This window comes from Schistocerca serialis, chromosome 1, assembly GCF_023864345.2.
Source record: "Schistocerca serialis cubense isolate TAMUIC-IGC-003099 chromosome 1, iqSchSeri2.2, whole genome shotgun sequence".
NCBI classification, from domain to species: Eukaryota; Metazoa; Arthropoda; class Insecta; order Orthoptera; family Acrididae; genus Schistocerca; species Schistocerca serialis.
The window spans coordinates 1,124,976,578-1,125,000,645 of record NC_064638.1 but is presented as its reverse complement, the minus strand read 5'-3'; the positions used below and the strand labels follow the sequence as shown (position 1 = coordinate 1,125,000,645).

Below are 24,068 nucleotides of genomic sequence, written 5' to 3'. Positions count from 1 at the left end.
TAGCCATTACGAGACGAGTTAAGGGCACTGCTGTATTTGTATCACGAAGGTTACTGGATTGGAGCAGTTTTGTCCTGAAGATGTAGTGTAACGTCGAAACTGGTTGCCTAGAAATAAACCTATATAACGGCGATTGGTATTGTTTTTATTGAACATTTAACAGCCGTAGTCCCATACTGCACCAGAAGATGAAGTTAAATTCATTTGCTATTTATTCTTCAGCAATTTCGTAAAGCACCTTCTTCGAGTCTACCAACTCCACAATGTCGCCAGCAAAGTGTATACACTGGATCGTTTTGCTTCCCACAAATATTCCTCTTGTTCCAATGTGCTCTCTCCTATGATCTCTTCCAGGTAGATTTTAAACAAAGTAGGTGAAATTAAACATCCTTGTCTGACTCCTGTGTCGATTCCTGTTCCCTCCATCACTTTTCCACTCTTTGACATTGGCTTCTTGCTTAAGGTGTAAGTCATTCATTCATTTTCTTTTCTCTCCAGTTTTTCTTATGGTCTTTAAATAATGTTTTCACATTACCAATAACCCAACCAGCAATTTATTATTTTTATTTCCCTGTTTTCATTTCTTTTATTTGAACTGATCTGACCAAAGCAACAAGTGCTATATCTCTAAAAATACGCAACACTGGCTTGAAGTTTCGGATTCAGCTGAATTAGGAGATACGGCCTTTAAAATTAATGAGTCTGTCCACCTCTCTCCTAGGAATTCGAGTAAGTTTATAGCATCTCTCATGCTTACCAATCTTCTGAAGCTGCATTGCTATTCTCACGTGTACAGAAAACATCAGTGAATATAAGGATCTTTACTTCGGTGTCAGACAACTGTCCTGAATAGTAAGGTAAGTATATTAACTGTGGAAACTACTATTAATTGAACATCTGCCGACACTAGTCTTCCTAATTCTGAGTACGTGTAAACTGATAGCAGGAAGAAGGCTTTGGGCTCCTTGCTTATGGCCATTACCAATCTTATGTATCCAACAAACAGTCACGTTTTGATAGTATACTAGCCATTACTACAGTACACACAAAAACACACGCACAGTGAATGTCATTGCGTGATGTAGGCTATTTTTGCAATTAGTGCCATTGTTGTAAACAAATGTGCCAATTACACTTTCAAAAAAAAAAAAAAAACATTGTAATGCCCATTATTTCCACGTGTTACTTGTGCGTTTGTAGGAAACACACAGCATTTGTGTGATACCAGCACAGCGCAGGGTAGATGGAGCTTGCTGATCGCAACATTCCTCTCTCCTCAGAATTCTAGAGGGTGTTTATAAATGAATCGGGCTTTTAACGCTTTGTAATTTTTATTACATTAAACTTACATTTATAAATGATATGTCAAATGGAAGAGCAACTCAAACAGTTTTGTTTGGCACCAGTGCGCATGCGAAGCGCGCAATGTTTCCGCCGCAATCCGCTAGACAGCGGTAGTAGCGAAGATGGCGATTAGTGAACAGAAAGCGTTTTGTGTTTTGCAGTTTTGCAAAGACCGAATCCGTAGTTACTGTGCAACATGCGTTCCGGGTGAAGTTCGGTTGTGATCCTCCGAGTGATAATAACATTCGTAGATGGTATCATCAATTTGAAGATATCGGCTGCCTTTGTAAAGGGAAGAACACAGGACGACCAAGAGTTTGTGAAGAGACTGTTGAGCGAGTGAGAGAGCCGTTCACCCGTAGCCCAAAGAAATCATTCCGGAAGGCTAGTCGTGAATTACAAGTTCCCCTGTCGACTGTTTGAAAACTTTTAAGAGAACGCGCACAACTACGTCCTTACCATTTACAGTTAGTCCAGGCTCTAAAGCTGGCAGACCATGGATTACGTGCCAACTTCGCAAACGAAATGTTGTTTAATGACGATGAAGATTTTCTGGCTCATGTTGTCTTCAGTGATGAATCGACCTTTTACCTTAGTCGACATGTTAACACAATGTGTGCATCTGGGGCTCAGAAAATCATCATGAGGTGGTACAAATGCAACGAGATTCCCCTAAAGTGACTGTTTATTGTGCCATATCCTGGCGGAAAGTTTATGGGTCTTTGGTGAACCTACTGTAACTGGCACTTCTTACCTTGATACACTAGATCAATGGCTCTTCCCTCAGTTGGAAGAAGACGAGCCAGAGAACTTCATTTTCCAGCGAGATGATGCGCCACCTCACTGGCATAGCGAAGTACGCAGTCGGTTGAACTTCACTGTACCCAAGCGCTGGATAGGCCGCAAGGGGCCCAATGACAGGGCTTGCTTTGCATGGTCTCCACGTTCACCCGTCCTAACGCCATGCGACTTTTTCCTTTGGGCTTTCATCAAGGATCGTGTGTACGTGCCTCCGCTACCAGCAGACCTCCCTGAATTAAGAAACCGGATTGAAGCAGCTGTTGCTACAATCACTGAAGACACAGTTATCAACGTTTGGGAAGAACTCGGCTATAGACTTGATGTGAGCCGTGTGACAAATGCTGCTCACATTGAACATTTATAAGGTTCTTGGTAAAACTGTTTGAGTTGCTCTTTCATTTGACGTATCATTTATAACTGTAAGTTTAATATAATAAATATTATAAAGCGTTAAAACCCCGATATTCATTTATAAACACCCTGTATATGCTGGGTATGGCTTGCGTCCCAGACTCTCCGTAAACAACCAGAACAAGTTTATCCCTACTTACATACTAGTACATGGGGTACCATTAAACTATAGAATTGTTCCACAACAGTAAAGCTGTCCTCACGCGTGACGTGTTACTCATCGTGAAGCATGCCAGACGTGATGTCTGTTGTGGTTGCTGCGCGCTCGGATACGACCCGGTGCAGCTCACGGAACATAAAGTACTCCTCATCGTGATTTGCGACTACAGCGCAGCCGGCCATAGTCGCCGAGCGGTTCTAGGCGCTACAGTCTTGAACCGCGCGGCCGCTACGGTCGCAGGTTCGAATCCTGCCTCGGGCATGGATGTGTGTGATGTCCTTAGGTTAGTTAGATTTGAGTAGTTCTAAGTTCTAGGGGACTGATGACCTCAGAAGTTAAGTCCCATAGTGCTCAGAGCCATTTTTGACTGCAGCGCTGTGCAATGGCAGTTGTTGCCTGCATGCGGCGCACATGTGACACAGTTACTTTACAAAAAGGAAACGGGTGATCCAGCTGCGTTTGACTAATTGTTAAGGATTGTCGACTAAGAGTGTATAAAATCGCGAAGAAGATTCTCTACTGGTCGATGGCTAGAACAGCGAATTGCTGATAGAAAGAAACATTATACAATGCTATACATCGACCGGAGATACGCTTTAGTAGAAGTTACTCGTCAACTCAGTTGAGCCTCCATCTCATTTTCGGTTTTAAGTTGTACTTAAACTGTAGGGTCTGATGTCAGTTCTCGCATGCATAATACTCATACGAACGATGTTGTATTGGCCAAAATCTCTCTGAAATAACGTACTTCAGTTAGGTTTAAAGATGGGGATTCGTTTCATAATTTAAGTCGATTAGAAGAGAAGATTTTTCGGAGCATCACAAAATTTCATAATGCCAAAAGGTTCCGGATGTAAGTTGAGCTTACTTTCTGACAAACCAACAGTCACATTACGATTTCTTGCCAGTAAGGAAATGTTTCAGTCACTGGCCTATGAAACAAAGTTGCAGCAAATACATTATTTACAGTACGTAACATCGACCTACCGCGGGTAATGCCTCTATTAAATTAATAGGAATGAACCAAAATCTTTTAGAAAACGAGAAATGAAATTTGAAGTAGCTAGACGTGAACCTGCTACTTTTCTCTTGAGAGTGCAAGGTGCTGTCTTTCATGCTATGACTTCGACATGGCTGCAACCCACACTGTATGTCGGATGTATGTACAAATACCGTTATTTGATTTTTAACTGTGACAAATTGTACTCAAAACGACGCGCTTTCGATAGATCATCATTGTACTATAGCACTGAAACAGTATACTTTCATAGCACACTAGTCATTACACCAAAAACCATAGAATATGGGAAGCCTTTAGCTACTGATATGCAGTTGCCTGTCAGTTTTACTATAACAAAACTTACCTAAAACGACACGATTTCGAGAGACCCTCAATCTGCTGAAACAGCTTATACTCATACCACGTACTCTATAGGAAAAAAACACCATACAAGAAATTTATCTCCATACAATATAGCGGTTGTACGTTCTGCTTATGATACAAACCGATGCCACATCTCATTGACCCCGGTCCTCTCCATGAGGCAAAAATATGAGATGGTAAGATTCTTCATTTCAAGCTTTGCAGTGTAGTGGAACGAGGAATTCCATGGTTGATGTCACCACATCCTAGTCCACATAGGTTTACACGACCTGTGAGAGGCCGCCTTAAAAATGTGTTGTTCTCGAAGGGGGTGCGATATACAAGGGCTGTTCAGAAAGTAAGTTACGATCGGTCGCGAAATGGAAACGACTATTAAAATCCGATAAAGCTTTGCAAAGATGTGTTGGGCAGTGTCTCTAGTATGACTCTAAGTAGAATTATGTCGCTCTTTTCATTCCTGAGCTCTTAGTGAGTGCGTAAAGATGTTATAGAAAATAGTGTTTCCCACCAAGTAGGAGGGCCTGGTGAGAATTTTCCCCTGAAGCTATGCAACCAACATTACATAACTGTCGTGCGGTTTCTTCTTCAAGACAATTCTCAGCCTCCTTCTGCAGGGGCAATGAAGATGTTCCTGCATCGTTTCAATTGGAAATGTTTGGTTACCCACAATACAGCCCGTAATTGTCTCCCACTGACTTTCATCTCTGCTCAAGCGAACCGCTGGCTATGAAGACAACATAGTGGCACAGACAACGAGCTTTAGGCCAGCGTAGAGAATTGGCAGAAAGCACTGGCGGCTGCCTTCTATGATGAGGGTATTCGAAAGTTGGTACAACGCTACGACGAATGAGTCAGAACGGCGACTACGTAGAGAAGTAGCTGAAAGGTGTAGCTAACTGTTACAAATGAAACATTTCTGATTTTCACTGTGATTTTCATTTCGCGATCAATCGTAACTTACTTTCTGGACAGCCCTCGTATTTCGAACTTCAGCTGTAGAATTTCTCGGATAAGTTTATTGCTTTTATTTTTCTCCTTCTATGGAAAGGTTGATATATGACTACAGAGATGCTAATGTTAGTGGTCTAGTCTCTGTTCATTCTCGGTTTTTCCCTTCAAAGAAAACTACAGTTGGCGTTTCCATCATCAACAAGCACGCACTTCACACTACTATGTTTTGTTGAGAAGTTCTGGGATCCATGAAACATTACTTCACATACCAATAGAAATTAAGGAGACATCTTATTCTGGGCGAATAGTGGCATTAATTTCAGTCTTTTCATTTTTATATCGTGTGGACCACTGCCCCAGGAACAGGGTCTCCTTGGTGCTGCCCCCTGCGTTCAGGCGGTGGGCTTGCAGGCGATGCGCTCCTTCTGGTGGATGGAGAGGTGTGCGCTCCAGTAGGCGACGTTGAAGACGAGGAAGCAGACGGGGAAGGCGACGAGGGCGACGCGGTCCTGCAGGCACCAGCCGCCACTGTCCCCACCGCCACCTGCACTGCTGCCGGCGCCAGCTTCGGCCACTCCAGGGGTGGGCGTCGTACTGCGCACGCGCAGACACCTGTGCAGCCGGCGAGCCGCACTGCGCACGCGCCACGACAGCTTCCGCGTTCTGCCGTTGGCGCTGCCGCTCTAAAACAAAACACAAACGCCGGGCCATCTGAAGGGATGACATTTTGTTCTCTAGTGTCCACACCAACAGTGTCTATTTACACTCGGCTGACCACATGTCCCGGTTTTGCTGGGACAATCCTGGTTTTCACACAAGTGTCCCTGTGTCCGGAGAAAATCAAAATGCAGACAATAACATTCCTTATTTAATTAAATATTGTGCAAAACAAATTTCCTAGAAGTAGAACGTTATAGAAATATACCGGGTGATCAAAAAATTAGTATAAATTTGAAAACTGAATAAACCAGGGAATAATATAGATAGAGAGGTAAAAATTGACACATTTGCTTTGAATGACATGGGGTTTTATTAGAACAAAAAAAAAAAAAAGTTCACAAAATGTCCGACAGATGGCGCTGGACATCAAAACGTCAGTGACTGCGCATCACAATCGTGTATAAAAGGAGCTGTAATGAGAGAGAGAATCAGATGTGCCAGCAGTCGCAACATGTTGACGTTACCTGAAGAGGGGGTTTACCTGTATTATCACAATGGGGAATGTGCTAGTTCAGCGTTACGATCCTATCGCCATAGGAAGGGGATTCCAACGGGTAAACGTCCGTTGACAAATGCAGCTGTGGCGAGAATGATTTCGAAGTTCGAAGCCACGGGTTGTTTAGACGATAGACCCCGTAGTGGCCGACCGAGCACAAGGCGTAATGCTGCTGAGACAGTTCAGAAAGAAATGGAGACTGTAGCGGGTTCGTCTATGTACGGGAAAGTCAGCGTTCGTGCAGTCGCACGTCGCACTGGCATTCCATACACCACTGTTTGGTTGGCACTTAGGCGCACCCTCCGATGGTATCTGTACAAAATCCATCGGCGTCATGAACTGTTACCTGGCGATTTAGTGAAGCGGATGGCATTTGCGGTGTGGACGTTTCAAAAGATGGCGGAAGATGACGATTGGTTGAGTAACGTGTTGTGGACCGACGAAGCTCATTTCACGCTCCGAAGGTCTGTCAGCGGCCACAACTGCAGAATTTGCGCTACCGAAATTCCTAGAACTGTCATGGAAACTCCACTGCACGACGAGAAAGTCACGGTATGGGTTGGATTTACCACATCTACCGTTATTGGGCCTTTTTTCTTCGAGGAAATGCGTGATTCTGGTTTTGTAACTGCTACCGTGACGGGTGAGAGGTACGCCGATATGTTACAGAATCGCATCATCCGCAGCCTGGCTGATAAACACCTGCTGGAATGTACGATGTTTATGCAGGATGGCACTCGACCCCATATTGCTAGACGTGGAAAAGATCTCTTGCGCGCATCGTTTGGTGATGATCGTGTGCTCAGCCGCCACTTTCGTCATGCTTGGCCTCACAGGTCCCCAGACCTCAGTCCGTGCGATTATTGGCTTCGGGGTTACCTGAAGTCGCAAGTGTATCGTGATCGACCGACATCTCTAGGGATGCTGAAAGACAACATCCGACGCCAATGCCTCACCATAACTCCGGACATGCTTCACAGTGCTGTTCACAACATTATTCCTCGACTGCAGCTATTGTTGCGGAATTATGGTGGACATATTGAGCATTTACTGTAAAGAATATCATCTTTGCTTTGTCTTACTTTGATATGTTAATTATTGCTATTCTGATCAGATGAAGCGCCATCTGTCGGACATTTTTTGAACTTTTGAATTTTTTTGGTTCTAATAAAACCCCATGTCATTCCAAGCATGTGTGTCAATTTGTACCTCTCAATCTACATTATTCTGTGATTTATTCAGTTTTCAAATTTATACTGACTTTTTGATCACCCAGTATATTTGAACAATATATAGCGCATTTGGTTTAACTCTACTTATGCCTGAAGAAACAATAAGAGATATGTTGAAAAGAAAAGCAGGCATTCCCTACCCCACCCCCTAACTTGCCGACCTTCATGGACTTCGAGACAAGTGAAACCAAAGCGAAAACAGATGTAAAGGAGCATCACTTAAACCATCTTTGCTGACGGGACAGTAGCCTTATGGAAATCAGCTTCGTGAAGAATGTGAGTTATGCTGTGAGTGTTAGTAGTGCTTATTGGATATTGTTTGACATAAATGCACGTTTTCCATTAACAGTCTGCAGTAAAAAAAAAAGGGCGGCGCATTGTTGGCTGGTTTCACTCACACAATGACAATACTTCAAGTCTACCGATAGCTGGAACAACTGACAACAATTCTGACTTAGATGTGAAAATCAGCAGATGATCAACTGTGCAGACAAACGTACTACTTACTATCATTAGTCAGTGAATGTGGACATTACACTCAGAAAGGGTGGAGTCTGATGAAAATACCCAGGCAGATATGTTCGTTTAATGAAATATTAAAGGAAAAAAGGCAGCTATCATTACTGTGAAAACTTATTCCAATTTATCTTGCACAGAATTTTTCGATTATTTTCTTTGTAACAAGAAACTGCTAGAATGAATTCATTCTTCTCATAAATATAGCGAAGATAAACCTTAGGATAAAATATATAATGTGTATCTGATTATTGATTGGTAATATTACATAGTTTTTATGATTAACAAATTGTTAATATTTAAAATAGTTAGTAAGTAAACATAGCAGAAAATATGTCCAGTTTATAATGTATATCTGTCCTTTTTATTCCTGAAGGAAAGAATTATGGTTGTGTGTAATGTACCTAAATTTTCCTTTCCAGTTCACAAAATAAGCATGCATTTTTGCTATGGGTTTCTCAGATGCAGCACTGTCATAGGCTTATTATTATTTTCAAAATATTACAATAATTCTCAAGAAAGGTAAGCATAAGTGTTGCAATGAGGTTAATGAGGAACTATAAACACAAGTATCCTACTATTTTCTCTTTGAAATCTGCTCAACACAATTTGCACTAGTAAAAGATGCGAAAAAGTATTTGTCATACAATTGCTTCATATGATACTTTTATCCTAAAAAAAACAGGTTAAAGGTTAAAATATGGTTATACAGATCCATCGTGCAGCTGATAACAAGTTATGGCAATGAATGTTGAGAACTCACGGAAGAAAACGACCACATGAGAAGAGCACGTAGAACTTCCCGACATAGCCCATAACAAATGAGAAAATAACAGAAATGTTGGACGCCCATTGTAGTATTACAGACCGAATGGAAGAAAGACAGCTAGGTGTGTTACAGCATTTCAAAAGAATAGAAGACGGATGCCCAAAGAGAGCACTTTCATAGCAACCTCCTGGTAGGAGAAGAAGAGGAAAATCACGAAAAGGTTCGCCACAGGGTCTCCAAGAAGCGATGAGAGAGGAGGTACAGATGAGAATGAGGAAGATTGGCTAGATCGAGATGTTTGGCGACCAAGATGCGAGATGCAGTGACAGTTGTACAACCCCATCCTGGACAAGAAAATGCTTTCATGAGCTGGCGATGAAACTGGATTGGCCGGAAACATCCAGAACTGTAGTTGATGACCTACTAGATGTGTGCTGTGGAGTAGCGCATTGGCACCAAACGGTTAAAGATATTTCTAGGTACTGCTGTAAGGTGAAGGGGTCTCCTGACCTTCATTTCTTACATATTTCGTCCTCAGAATCGTATTCTGCATATCAAGACGCTTCATTAGAACACGAAATCGATAAGGTAGAGTCAATTTTGTATGAATTCATGTAAGCTATATGCAGATCTAATAAGTAAATCGCAAGTGCGCACCAAGGTTGAAAAAGTCGAGGCTGGCGTACACAATATGATGGCCACACGGATTTTCGTTCTAGGGAGGCGGCCGGCCCACTGGGAGGTCCGTCCCTTCAGAGGAGTGGGTTGGCACGGACCTTCTTTGGCTGGAAAGACTGCCCAGAGAGAGGACAGCATTTGTCAGAGCAAAGAGATAATGACCCCATGTTCGATTTAAAAGCAAATTCCACTACATTGTGTGGGAGCATCAAAAAGACACATTTTTTGAAAGACCAACTGCACAGTTGCGGAGTTCTCACAGGACACTACACGCCTAACGGAGATGCTACATCTGTCTGCATTGGTCGACTTAAACGAAAAGTCATTCTCCCATTTAAAAGAGCAACGCTGATTGGTGGAATATTTCTAATGCAAAGAGCCAGAGGAGTGAGGGAAGACAGCGATGATATACCCTTGCAAAGTTTCCAGAAAAAGGAGCCATTCCGTTGTCGCTCTTGGAGCGGGAACATGTAACGAGAGCGAGTGCACTCGTACATGTAAGCAAAGAGCGTGGAACAAAGTCTCTCCTCAGTACTTCACTGGGAGAGCACCTCTGTCATTAGCGAATCGGAGTGATAATCTATATTGAGTCGCTCGTGATTAAGCATTGTTCACTGTGTTGGCTGTCACACTTATTGTGTGATCAAGACACAGACAGAGTACTAGTTAAACGCCTGCGAGCGAATATTGAGTGGCATCACGATGGACTGGTTATCTGACTGGTATACCATGCCAATAGTTAGACTAGGGGCAGACAGGAGTCCTTGACTTCATCAAGGCGTAGGGAGAGTTTGATTGGCGAAAGTCAATCCAGATAGAAAGAGATACTTGTGTTATTTATCAGCAGCGAGCAATGCAGGCAGCAGTTATCACAGCTCATGGTATTGTGTGCTACAACGTATGCGAGCCCCATCTTTCCTCTACAACAGTACACTCCATTACATTTCTCACACGACAGGCTTGACCGTACCTAGAAAAGTTGTTCAAGTTGTGTAGGCGTGGCTCTCAGCCATTCTGCCGAGTAAATAACATTCTTAAAGAAAAGAGAGAAAAGATCCTTTCCATACTTTGTAAAATAACAGCATTTCTAACCATAAGAGGCAATCTACTGTTCCAAAAAACCCAGAAATTTATTATTTTTTTATAAGAAAAAGTTTCAGTTGATTTCTAAGAATTTTTTGCACTAAATAATATTTTTCGATCCTTTAATGTTCTTCTTACACTAACTAGCAATACTCCAGTACCCAAATATTCCACTAGTTATGTAAGAATATAGAATATTTTTGTGTCTTTTCCCTACAGCAGACAACTCCAGAAGATATTTGTTGCCGAATGTTTTTCAAGCAGTTCTTGTTGGTACATTAGGAGCGTCTGTCTGACTTCTGTAGCAGTGTGAGGTGGAAATTGTTTCTTGCAGGAGCCAAAGGGTACTTGTTGGATCAATCCATTGTGCAACTTGACAAAATAAGACCCACACACTCACACTACTTACCAGTGAAACACTGTGCATTTTCAGCTTTTGGATTTGTGTAACACATTACCCTACAATAGACATAATCTAAGGTGCTGCATGGCTCAGTGGCATTTATTATTTTTAGTTTGGTTTTATTTGAATATGCACTGTCGCACACTTGTGTCATCTTTCTCAATGCAGACTATAATTTGTTCAAATGTTCTTCAAGATATTAGATGCCATTCTCATTTTAGACGTACTAAACTTCTGAATTTGGAAAATAAGATATTACCCTTCAGTGCAAGTAGAAAGTGCTATCGATAGTTTCCTCCATCATCAATGCGCCCTTGATTTTCCTAAAGTGTGGAAGCCACCTAAATACAGTGAACATTTATATGTAATAGCCTCAAACAGCAACAGCAGAATTATAGGCTTCTGGCCCTCTTTGAAACCAAGTCTAGTTCCACATGCATTGTTGTACAAGCCAACTAAAAATTATACTAGAATTCAAATAATATTTCGACAATTGATTGGACATATTTGACAAGCATAACTCTACAAAATAAATTATTGTAGCGTTTTACTAAATTTTCTGACTCATTTAAAATATAACATACAGTTTTTAACAGTATCTTTGAGTGAGTTCATTTAAACTTCACAGCACTGAAACAAATTCAGTAGGTTGTATAATCAAGAAAACTCTTTTAGTTGAGTTCTACAGGTATGTGGGAATGGTCACATGCAATATTTATTTTTATACACTTTTGGACTGTCTTAGTCTACACACATACGCTTTCAAAGGCTGTAAAAATACCTATTTTACATAGAAACATGAAAATGTATGCACACTGGGCAGTCAGAAAATGTATTAAATTGAACCTTTTACAAATTTTCAGAAATGCTTCAGAGTTTCGTGTACACGAATACAAATTTATAAGAATTTTGGCCAGTCATTGAACATGTTTCTGAAAACACAAGTAAACAGAATTAAGTAATGTTAAGCTGATTTCTCACCAAGATGTTCAATCGCAAAATATACGATTTAATTTCTTTGAGTAATTAGCTAATTACACATTTACTAACACAAGACTGTAGAATAGAAGTAACAAGTATTCTTATGTTATCAGCCAAGTAACAGCATTATCTTAATGTGAATATACCTGAGGAATTTAGGTTGAAACGTATCTTCCACTTTGATGTAAGTGTATTTGAAACGTCTAGAAGAAGAGTTCGAAATTTAAGATATATCCTGCCCTGAGTTTCCAACAACAGATGTAAACATACAGAAAGTACTAAAGAACCGCTAAAAGATATGTACTTGACTGCCATTTCTATCTTTAGCAATGATTTCTATATCCAAAAAAGGCAGAAGAATCCACATTAAATTATGGGTCCCCAAATAAATGGCCTGCCTAGGTAGGTCAACTGAAACAGTGGAGGACGGCAAAGACTTACTACCTCCAATAGCACCATGCATTGTAAAGTAGAGTGTTATTGAAACCAGTCACTTTACCTTAGTGACTTGAAAATTAACATAACACATTTTGCGATTTCAAGATTTGTATTGGAACTCAGGTTCAAGATTTAGAGTTTGAGTCATACTGTTACTTGCTCAAAACGAAATTTATGTGAGAGCAGAAGTAATATTAAGTAATCGAGGTAATTTTAATGCAAAAAAAGAAGAAAATGTCTGATTTTCCGCTCATGGATTATGTCGATAGAAAAATCGATTAAAATACAGTTTTGTTTTTAATAAAATTGCAGCCAAATAGCCATATACAGTTACTTTGCTTAACATTTTACATTTACATTTTACATTTTTGCATACTCATTTATCGATTTCACTCTTTTACTGCTCAGTTCTATGTGATATCGTTAACAGGCTTCGTTACACAGTTCACATACACATGTTGTGGTTGGGTCGTGATAATTTTTGTTTTTGCAGATTAGATGATGAAAGCCATGAATAGAAAGTCTAGTTACGACATGTCGCTGTTCGAAGTTTGGTGCTGTCCATGAGCGTTTCGTCATTGCTTCGGTGCCATAGAACTCCGGCCATATTTTTTCTTCTTTGTCCTCCATGATCTTCAGTTGCTTTCTGGAAGCCCTGGTGTGTGGCATAATATATCGAAGTCTGATGTCAATTAGGAATGTCTCTCTCGCTAGCAGGTACACTAGTCTAGATCTTGTTGCCTTTGAGAGACCTAGTGCTCTTTTTAGATAGGTAGATTTTACCTTATCTAGTGTTTCTAGATTTTTTTTCTGTCAGGTGGTCCCATATAACCTCCATCCCATAGGCCAGGATTGGCAAGATTTTTGTGTTGAATAATTTCATGGCTGTTTCTAGACTGAGTAGGCGGATGTTTTTGATGTCCTGTGTTGCTATTATTGCTTGGGCTGCACATTCTGTTGTATGTTTTGTGAAGAATTTGGCTGTTGGTTGCAATGTCACTCCTAGGTATTTAAAGTCTAATGAGATTTTTTTTTTGTCCTCTGATGCTGATTTCCGCATTCTTGGGTGTTTTGCCTCCTTTTCTGAAAATTACCATTTCTGTCTTTGTTATGTTTATGTGTAGTTTGTGTTCAATGCACCATCTGTCTATTTTCTCAATGATTCTCTGCAGCTACTGTATATCTGTTGAACCTACGGCTATGTCGTCGGCGTATGCATATACATACTCATCTTTTTCATTTTCTCCTATTTGGAGTACTTCTTCAGTGGCAAGAATGTATAGCAAAGGTCTCATTGGGTCACCCTGTAAGACTCCGTTCGATTACAGAATGGGGTTCGAAAAAGAGAGGGTGTCTGATATTGTGATTAAGCTGAATTCGAGGATTGACTTGATTATTCTTGCCCATACGCTATCTTCTCCCATTGTGTTTTCCAGTTTTCGGACTATGAGATCTCTTCCAATAGGTCGAAGGCTTTGGTAAAGTCTATGAACACTGTGTAGAACATTTGTTTCTTTTGTAGCGCTTCGTCGATGTTGTTTAGAAGAAGCCTGACTGGCCTAAGTGTTGATCTTCCAGATCTGAAACCCATTTGTCGTTCTGGGAGATGACTGTTCACAGAGGCTTGGATTTTTTGTGTTATTATCTTTGAAAACATCTTGAATTGAGTATTTTTGTTTGGGTCCATTGGGTCTCCTCTACCTTTGTAGAGAACTTTTATTGTCGAGTGTCTCCATTGTGTCGGAATTCTTCCAAGTTCCAGGCATTTGTTAAATAGTTTGGTCCATATGTGTTGGAGGGCCTCTTTTGCTTCTTTTGTATGTTCATTATATATATTGTCGGGTCCTCCTGCTTTCTTGTTCTTCAGTGCTTTTATTACTTCTTTCACGTCTTCTTCGTTTAGAGGTTCCCATATATTGTCTTTTTCCTTAGTTTGATGTTGTTTCTCTTTCTTTGGGGGTGTTTTGATTCCTAGTTTGTTCAGTATCTTACTGAAGTGGTCTTCCCATTCCTTCAGGTCTATATTTGGTGTATGAGCCATGCTGGTTTCTTAGTCTGTGGAGCGTTCTTAGAACAGTGTTCCTTTTGCTGTAGCATTCAGCATCGAACCATCTTTTTGCCGTCCTTGTTTTGGGGATTGTTTGTATCACTGAATTTTTTAAGAGGTCTTCTATTTGGTCTGTTGCTTTTTCAAGGTCTCCTTCCTCTACGAAAGTTTCTATTTGTGTTAATTGTTCTTGCTGGTTTGTTAATTTTTCTATATCAATTTTTCTTTGTGTGATTTGGTGGATCTTTCTTGCTGGCGGTGACGTGACGATATTTATTTTTATCTTCATTGGAATGTGCTTTCGTATAGGAGTAATGGAGTCATGCCATATTGGTTGAATACTTCCTTCTATTTCTCCTCTTGTTAATGCGATATCATTGGTGCTTTTCCCATTGTGGCATATGTATGTAGGTATCTGTCTATCGTTAAGTAGGGTGAAACCATCTTCTTCTAGGGTTTCAACGACTAGTTTTGTTTTATAGTTTTCTGTGTCTATTCTGCAGTTGAGATCGCCTGCAATAATGGTGGGTTTGTTGTCGCATTGTTTGATGAGTGTGACTATCTCGTCAATTATTTCTACAGCATTTGTGTGCGGTTTAAAATAGGCTGCAATTATATTTATGTTTGCTGCTTCTACTAGCATACTATTTCCTTGTTTTATGATTTTTTTGGTGGGCATCATCCAGGGTTTCTGTAGGATAGATATTTCTCCCATGGGTCGTCCTCTTTCTCCCTTCTTTGCCATTAGGTGATAATTATAGAAATCTTTATGTTGCCAGCTGTCTATCAAGAAGGTTTCTGTTAGAACTGCAAGATCCGAGTTTTGCAGAATGTCTGTTGGTGTTAGATTAAGGGTACTTTTTACTCCCTCTGTACTCCACAAGACTGCTTTCATTTCTTGCTCTTCTGGTTTTCTTCTTAGTTTGCTTGAGCTCTGTTCCCTCTTCCATTGATCGTCTTGGGAAACGAAATCGACGTACTTTTATGTTTTATGGCCAGAGTTCTGGTTCTTGTGTGATTTGTAGCTTTTCAAACGGAATGCCTACTTTGAAAGCTCTTTTGTCGCCCAGTCTGCGCAGTTCTTCACATTTTAGTTGTCCCAGTATTCCGTTCTTGTTAAGGTATTTCACTACTGTAGAAGTTGTGGTGGTTCTCTTTAAGTTACCGATGTACAGCCACGCTGTTGTTTCTGCTGCTTGCATTTCTTCGTCTTTTTTTGTACCCATTATGGTTTCATTATTACTCTGGTTTCTTCCGTACCAGCTCTTCCGTCTGTCTCTGTCAGTCAGACTGACGAATACATCAGTCTGATTTTGACATTCAGGGCGCAGAGCTATGAACTACGAAGAAGAATTAAATGTAGTAATTAATATTCACCAGCTGATGAACATAACACATATCTTCTGTAGCATATGATGAGAATTAAAACCATATTACTCTACAATATAAGAAAAGACAGAAGGCTCACGGTGATGGGACTGGTCTACTTAGACAATCCAGTGCAAATTATACATATTAGCAAAACTTTTTTTGAAATATATTGTCCCTACTTTTAATCAGAAAAAATTGCAAAACATGTCTCTTACATTAAAACAACACACCAACTATTAGTTACAAAACAGTACTAATAAACTGCAAAGATGCTGAGCGGGAATGAAAAGAGCCAAGAAAGAATTTTTGAGAATCCTATCATTATTTATCTTGCGGATGTGAGATTTTGTAAGACTTAGTACATCATTTCTTAATTAAATATACCACTCACTGATATACACTCAAATACAGAAAAAGAAAAAAACCGACCCATCAGGAAGGAATTATCCGACTGAGGCGGAAATCGGTAGATGTGATGTACATGTACAGACAAACAAATCATTAAAAATTTCAGAAAAATTGCATGATTTATTCAAGATAAAGAACTTCAAAAATTGAGCACGTCAATAACGCTTTGGTGTACCTTTGGCCTTTATGCAAGCAGTTATTTGACTTAGTACTGATTGATAGTGTTGTTGAATGTTCCCCTGGGGGATATCGTGCCAAATTCTGTCCAGCTGGTGTTTTATATCATCAAAATCGCAAGCTGGTTGGAGGATCCAGCCTCAACTAGGAAGAGATTTGGCGACCTTGCAGGCCGGGGCAAGCATGAAGATGATCAGTAGACACTCTCGCCATGTGAAGAGCGGGCATTATCTAGCTGAAATGTAAGCCCAGGATGGCTTGCCATGAAGGATAACAGAAGGGGAGGTAGAATACTGTGTCCTATGGGTGCTGCGGATAACAACCAAGGGAATCCTGATATGAAATGAAATGGCACTCCAGACCACCACTGCTGGTTGTCGGGCCGTGTATTGTGAATGGCAGTTAGGCTTTGTGTCCCACCACTGCCTGGGCCATTTCCAGACACATGTTTGCTAGACAGCAGGTCTCAGTTCAAAGTGGGACTCATCACTGAAGGCATACTCCTGTCAATGGAATTCCATTTCGAATATGCCTGACACCACTGCAGACGGGTTTTTTGGTGTACAGAGGTCATTGGCAGTCGGCACAAGGGGCGCTCTGAGCTCAGCTCCATTTATGATCGCTGAAGCACCACCTGCACTTCGGATCGCTAATAATGGTGAATCGCTAATAATTCCGAATCTGGGGCTCTGAGTGCCTCTCTAACAATTGCTCGGTCATCTCGTTCCGTCATCTCTGTAGGTTGGCCACTTCCTTCTTGACAATGTGTTCGGCCATGGTTCACCCAGTCCTGCCAACATCGTCGAATGGAGTTCGAATGTCGAGCGATTCGCCGTTTACTGCAACTGGTTACTTTCAGCGCAACTACACATTCTGTCTCAAATGACTGTCATCTGCGCATATTGTTCAAGCGCCTGTCTGCGAGGCATAGTTACTTTCCAATTCAGTACACAGAATGAAATTTGCAAAGACTTTATCCCCTGGTATGTACATATTACCTGTTGCGAGGTGAAATTGCTCTACAGCGCCACACATTCATCCATAGGCCGCCAAATTTACAATTTCGTATTTTCCGTCGATACCTGTGTGGAAAGCAGTTTGTGATCGGTTTGCATAACTCCTTCGTGGTGCAACTTTTTTTTGTCTTAGAGTGTATGTACTTTCCGTTTAGTCTCTTCTTTAAACTAACCATATATACAAATTATAACTGTATACTATATATTTTTGGGATTCCGTACCTTTGCCTTGGGAGTAGCGCTTGTACGATGGGTGGTGGCCGAGCTTGGAACTACGCGGACGGTGGAGGCCCAGGCGTGGCGATGCTGCCGGAAGGGGCCGCGAAGGCAGTACAAGATGGCGGCGTACTCCACCAGCGCCAGGAACACGAACACGATGCACGACAGCTGCCACACGTCCAGGCTCTTCACTCCTTGCGACGGGGGTGCAGTCGACCTGCACCAGAGCAAAATATGGCTAGACTCTAATAGGAGTACTCAGTTTGTAGAGTTTGGTGGTGTATCCATTTCGACACCTTCCTCACAAGCGTCTTCTAACCAAACTGTGCGCATATGGAATATCGCTTCAGTTCTGGATTCGTGATTTACTGGCAGAAAGGTCACAGTTCATAGTAATAGACAAAAAGTCATCAAGTAAAACAGAATTAATATACGGCGTTCCCCAAGGAAGTGTTATAGGCCCTGTATTGTTCCTAATCTACATTAACGACATAGGAGACAATCTGAGTAGCTGTCTTAGATTATTTGCAGATGATGCTGTCATTTACCGTCTTCTAAAGTCATCATATGACCAAAATGAATTGCAAAATGATTTAGATAAGATATCACTGTGGTGCGAAAAGTGGCAATTGACCCTGAATAAACAAAATTGTGAAGCTATTCAAATGAGTACTAAAAGAAATCCCCTAAATTTCGATTACGCGATAAGTCTGTAAATTCAACTAAATACTTAGGGATAAAAATTACAAATAACCTAAGTTGGAGCGATCACATAGATAATATTGTGGGTAGAGCAAAGCAAAGACTGCGATTTCATTGGCAGAACACTTAGAAGGTGCAACAGATCTACTAAAGAGACTGCATACACTGCACTTGTCCGCCCTATTCTGGAGTATCGCTGTGCGGTGAGGGATCCACGTCAGGTGGGACTGACGGATGACATCGAAAAAGTTCAAAGAAGGGCAGCTTCTTTCGTATTATCGCGAAATAGGGGAGATACTGCCATAGACATGATACGTGTATTGGAGTGACAATCGTTAAAACAAAGGCGTTTTACGTTGCCACGGGATCTTCTCATCAAATTTCAATCAATTTTTCTCCTCCAATTGCGAAAACATTCTGCTGGCACCCACCTACATAGGGAGAAATGACCATCACGATAAAATAGGTGAAGTCAGGGCTCGCACAGAAAAATTTAAGTGCTCGTTTTTCCGCTAGCCGTTCGTGAATGGAACGGTAGAGAGACAGCTTGAAGGTGGTTCATTGAACTGCCTGCCAGGCACTTAATTGTGAATAGCAGAGTAATCACGTAGATGTAGATGTTATGAGAAAACTACGAAGACAGGGTACAACACTAGTAGATGATCATGCTCTTATGGACTGATTGTGCTGCTGATGTTCTGTACAGAAACAAAAGCTAGTTTTGAAGAGCTTTCATATTGTTACGGATATCTGTCTGTGACAGACCTGCAATAATCCATCAAAAAGAAAAAAAAAGTGGTAAATACGTCTGGTTTCTGCTACATGATGATGCTAATCCCAAATCGAGATTGCAAGCATGTTGCTGGGCAGCTTCTTCAAGGCATGTGATGATTGTAATGGCGTTGAATATGAACAAAGAGTTCTGGTGGCAGAGGCGTTCGCACAGACAACACATGGTGCTGAAACATACTTCTTCAGTACTATACCAGACACACATTGAGCAACAAACCAAGAGCTCACAGCAGGTACTAAACAAAATAATCTCTTTGATTCGAAAGATTAATTATAACCATCCAACATAACACAATTAAATGCACAGATTTATGCGACTAGTGCGGGCTATAGCTTCAAAGTGTAAACTCACTGATTAAGGTAAGCGTACAAATTTTTGTGGAGGACCATGCATTTTTATACATAAATAAACATAGTCTAGAATAAAGCATGACATAATAACAGTATGTAAAAACAAACAATTTCGTTATCAGACCCTGACTTTGTAGAGACCGGATTTACAGAAAATTTAACGTTCTTTGCGTGATCTGATCACACACTAGTGCAAAATTGTTGATGCTTTTGGGGCCACTTACTAACGCATTACAGTTTTTTGGCGTCTCAGGTTGCTTGGCTGACTTTGTTTGACGATTTTCCTGGCGTTTCGGCAACACGTGTGGCTAACGTTTTCAAATGGTCAACCTTCGTTCCTCGTGACGGTCCCCAGCAATGGAGAGTGAACCTCCGACGATGTTAGCAAGTCGTATTGGCCAAACGCCAGGAACATCGTCGGACAAACGTCGGCCGAAGAACGTGAGACAGACAAAAATGCAATACGTCACCAAATTGTGGTAGACATATATTTTTAATAAATTAATTTAAGCTCTGGACAATGTCTCGCTAAAAGAGTGAGCCAATGTTCTGTGGAGAAATAAATGTAAATACAACCATAATACATTCAGTCAATGGCACCATCATCAATATCTTTAAGATTTGGCTTTTTGCAGCTGGTGAAAAATCCAGCAACTGTAAATTCAATTGCAGATAGGAAACAAAACGGCCTTTGCAAGGCAGGAGATGAGATATCGGCGGGAGCAAGCTGTGAGGACGGTTCGAGTTTCGTGCTTGGGTAGCTTAGTCGATAGAGCACTTATCTGCGAAAGGCAAAGGTCCAGAGTTCGAGTCTCGGTCCGGCACACAGTTTCAATCTGTCAGGAAGTTGTATACCAGCACACACTACACTGCAGAGAAAAAGTTCATTGTACAAATGACCCTCAGGCTGAGGCTAAGCCATGTCTCCGCAATATTCTTTCTTCCAGGAGTGGCTCACTACTGGCCATTAAAATTGCTACACCATGAAGATAACGTGCTACAGACGCGAAATTTAACCGACGGGAAGAAGATGCTGTGATATGCAAATGATTAGCTTTTCAGAGCATCCACACAAGGTTGGCGCCGCTGGCGACACCTACAACCTGCTGACATGAGGAAAGTTTCCAATCGATTTCTCATACACTAACAGCAGTTGACCGGCGTTGCCTGGTGAAACGTTGGTGTGATGCCTCGTTTAACGAGGGGAAATGGCGTACCATCAAGTTTCCGACTTTGATAAAGGTCGGATTGTAGCCTATCGCGATTGCGGTTTATCGTATCGCGACATTGCTGCTCGCGTTGGTCGAGATCCAATGACTGTTAGCAGAATATTTAATCGGTGGGTTCAGGAGGGTAATATGGAACGACGTGCTTGATCCCAACGGCCTCGTATCACTAGCTGTCGAGATGACAGGCATCTTATCCGCATGGCTGTAACGGATCATGTAGCCACGTCTCGATCCCTGAGTCAACAGATGGGGACGGTTACAAGACAACAACCATCTGCACGAACAGTTCGACGACGTTTGCAGCAGCAGGGACTACCAACTCGGAGACCATGGCTGCAGTTACCCTTGAACGCTCCATCACAGACAGGAGCGCCTGCGATGGTGTACTCAACGACGAACCTGGGTGCACGAATGGCAAAACGTTATTTTTTCGGATGAATCCAGGTTCTGTTTATAGCATCATGATGGTCGCATCCATGTTTGGCGACATCGCGGTGAACGCACATTGGAAGCGTGTATTTGTCATCGCCATACTGGCATATCACCCGGCGTGATGGTATGGGGTGCCATTGGTTACACGTCTCGGTCACCTCTTGTTCGCCTTAACGGCACTTTGAACAGTGGACGTTACATTTCAGATGTGTTACGACCCGTGGCTCTACCCTTCATTCGATCCCTGCGAAACCCTACATTTCAGCAGGATAATGCACAACCGCATGTTGCAGGTCCTGTACGGGCCTTTCTGGATACAGAAAATGTTCGACTGCTGCCGTGGCCAGCACATTCTCCAGATCGCTCACCAATTGAAAACGTCTGGTCAATGGTGGCCGAGCAACTGGCTCGTCACAATACGCCAGTCACTACTCTTGATGAACTGTAGTATCGTGTTGAAGCTGCATGGGCAGCTGTACCTGTACACGTCATCCAAGCTCTGTTTGACTCAATGGCCAGGCGTATCAAGACCGTTATTATGGCCAGAGGTGGTTGTTCTGGGTACTGATTTGTCAGTATCTATGCACCCAAATAGCGTGAAAATGTAATCATATGTCAGTTCTAGTATAATATATTTGTCGAATGAATACCCGTTTATCATCTGCATTTCTTCTTGGTGTAGCAATTTTAATGGCCAGTAGTGTAGTTCTTTAAGGTTCGACAGAAAGCTTCTGTGAAGTTTGGAAGGTAGGAGACGAGATACTGGCGGAAGTAGAGCTGTGAGGAGGGGTCTGAGTCGTCCTTGAGTAGCTCAGTTGATTGATTTGGATTTTTGCAGCTGGTGAACGAGGCAGCAACTGTAAATTCAATTGTAGACAGAAATCACAACAACCTTTGCAAGGTAGGAGATGATTCTTAAGATTTATGTAAAGAGGGTTTTAAAATTATTTATTTTTTGGGATGGGCTTTGACGCCTGTAGACATTTTGTCTGTTTAGTAATGTTTCAGATTCTAGGGCAATTATGTATGGTATATTATTCTGAGGTAACAAGTGTTTGCTATTGTCACGCAATTGTTAAATAAAATCTATTGGAAATTACAAGCCAGAGTTTGTGTCTGATTGGTAATTATTGCCTTGTCTTTATTGAGTTGAAGGATCCTTGAGCGTGTGTCCAACTCTCATGAATATTTAATGTCAGTTGAATTGGAATGTGTATACCAAGGTAAAAAGAGAATGGCAGCTCCACTTTGCTTTCTGGTATCATCGTGAACTGCGAAGTGGCCCACAGTTATACACATTTCTCATGTGCACTTCGTCCTTTAGTATGAACTAATACTTCTGGATCAAATGGATAAAACATGTACATAGTTTTTAAGTTCCAGAAAAAAAGTTTATAAGAATAAAAGAATTCGATACGAACCAATTATAGAAAGCATATAAATAGTTGGGGATTCTAGCTGCTCTCTCCTTAGTTCATTTAGAAATCCAACAAGTGCGCTCTGAAAAATGTTATTAATTATTACAGTAAGAGCTAAATTTAACTTACATTCTTTCATTTACGAACAAAAAATAATAATATGAAAATATGATTTTCCTTCTTTAAATCAAAATATACGAGGATAGATCAAAAATTAAAGCCTCCTGTTTCATGAAAATTTTTATAGTGAACATATAACAGCGGAATTATTGCATTTCACAGCTTGAAATGTCCTCTACACAACACTACCTTTAACAAAGTCACCATGCATTTGTGCCATTGTTGAATCCAGGCATCAAAACTAATTTGTTTTGTTTGCCAGCCCATGAGTTTAAGCTATTTTTGCCTCATCCAAGTCATTGAATCTGTAACCATATAGTTTTGTCTTTCATAGGTCCAAACAGTCAGGGCCGAATATGGTGCGTGAGGCATCACTGACCAACTTATTTTTCCAATCGCATGGGTTGTGAAAAATGGCGGTGGGGGTGTGCATTATTGCATACTTAAGTTTTTGAGTGTGATTCCGTAAGTTTCGCTGTTGATTGTGAACTCTAATGTGTGTTTCTTCTCGAATCACTGCAACAGCACGTCAACAATTGGTGTCTGTGGCAGATGTCGGCTGACCGCTGCGCGGTTTGTTTGCATTGACCGTTTCTGCATTACTAAACTTCTTCACCCAATGCCATACATTGCTGATGTCCACTATAGCGTCACCATATATTCTCTTTATGGATGATATTAAAACGGCTTTAAAATCATCGCCCAATCCTGAATTTTTCCAAAATGATTTTGATGCCTGTGTTAAAGGATGACGTAAATGTGTTCAAAAGCATGGTGACTGTTGAAATGTAGTATTGTGTAATCGACAGTTCTGGCTATGGTCTGTAGTAATTCCGCTGTCTTATGCCCATTACTAAACTAAATGTTGGCACACGCGAGGCAATACTGACCCTACGACTTATAAGATGGATTAAGGAAAGGGAAACCTACTTTTCTAGTATTTGTAGACTTAAACAAAGCTTTTGACAATGTGACTGGAATACTCTTTCAAATTCTGAAGGTGGCAATGGTAAAATATAGGGAGCGAAAGGCTATTTACAATTCGCACAGAAACCAGATGGCAGTTAAAAGAGTAAAGGGGCACGAAAGGGAAAGAGTGGTTGAGAGAGGAGTGAGACAAGGTTGTAGCCTATCCCCGATGTTATTCAATCTGTATATTGAGTAAGCAAAAGGAAACAAAAGAAAAATTTGGAATAGGAATTAAAATCCATGGAGAAAAAATAAAAACTCTCAGAGACAGGAAAGGACCTGGAAGAGCAGCTGAACGGAATGGACAGTGTCTTGAAAAAAGAATATAAGATGAACATCACAAAAGGAAAGCGAGAATAATGGAATGTAGTCGAATTAAATCAGGTGATGCTGAAGGAATTAGATTAGGAAATGAGACACTTAAAGTAGTAAATGATTTTTGTTATTTGG

The 24,068-nt window shown here is 41.1% G+C and overlaps 1 protein-coding gene across 1 annotated transcript in view; it reads right to left on the bottom strand.

The window, feature by feature from the left end:
- Positions 1 to 5,443: 5,443 nt before the first annotated feature.
- LOC126455817 (gamma-aminobutyric acid receptor subunit delta-like) overlaps positions 5,444 to 24,068 on the bottom strand; it is a 194,669-nt gene continuing 176,044 nt past the window's right edge. Inside the window, exons 7-8 of the mRNA XM_050091582.1 lie at positions 17,609 to 17,822; positions 5,444 to 5,734 (exon numbers count right to left, since the gene is read on the bottom strand). Of these exons, the coding sequence (XP_049947539.1) occupies positions 5,444 to 5,734; positions 17,609 to 17,822 (505 nt within the window). The remainder of the gene's footprint in view (positions 5,735 to 17,608; positions 17,823 to 24,068) is intronic.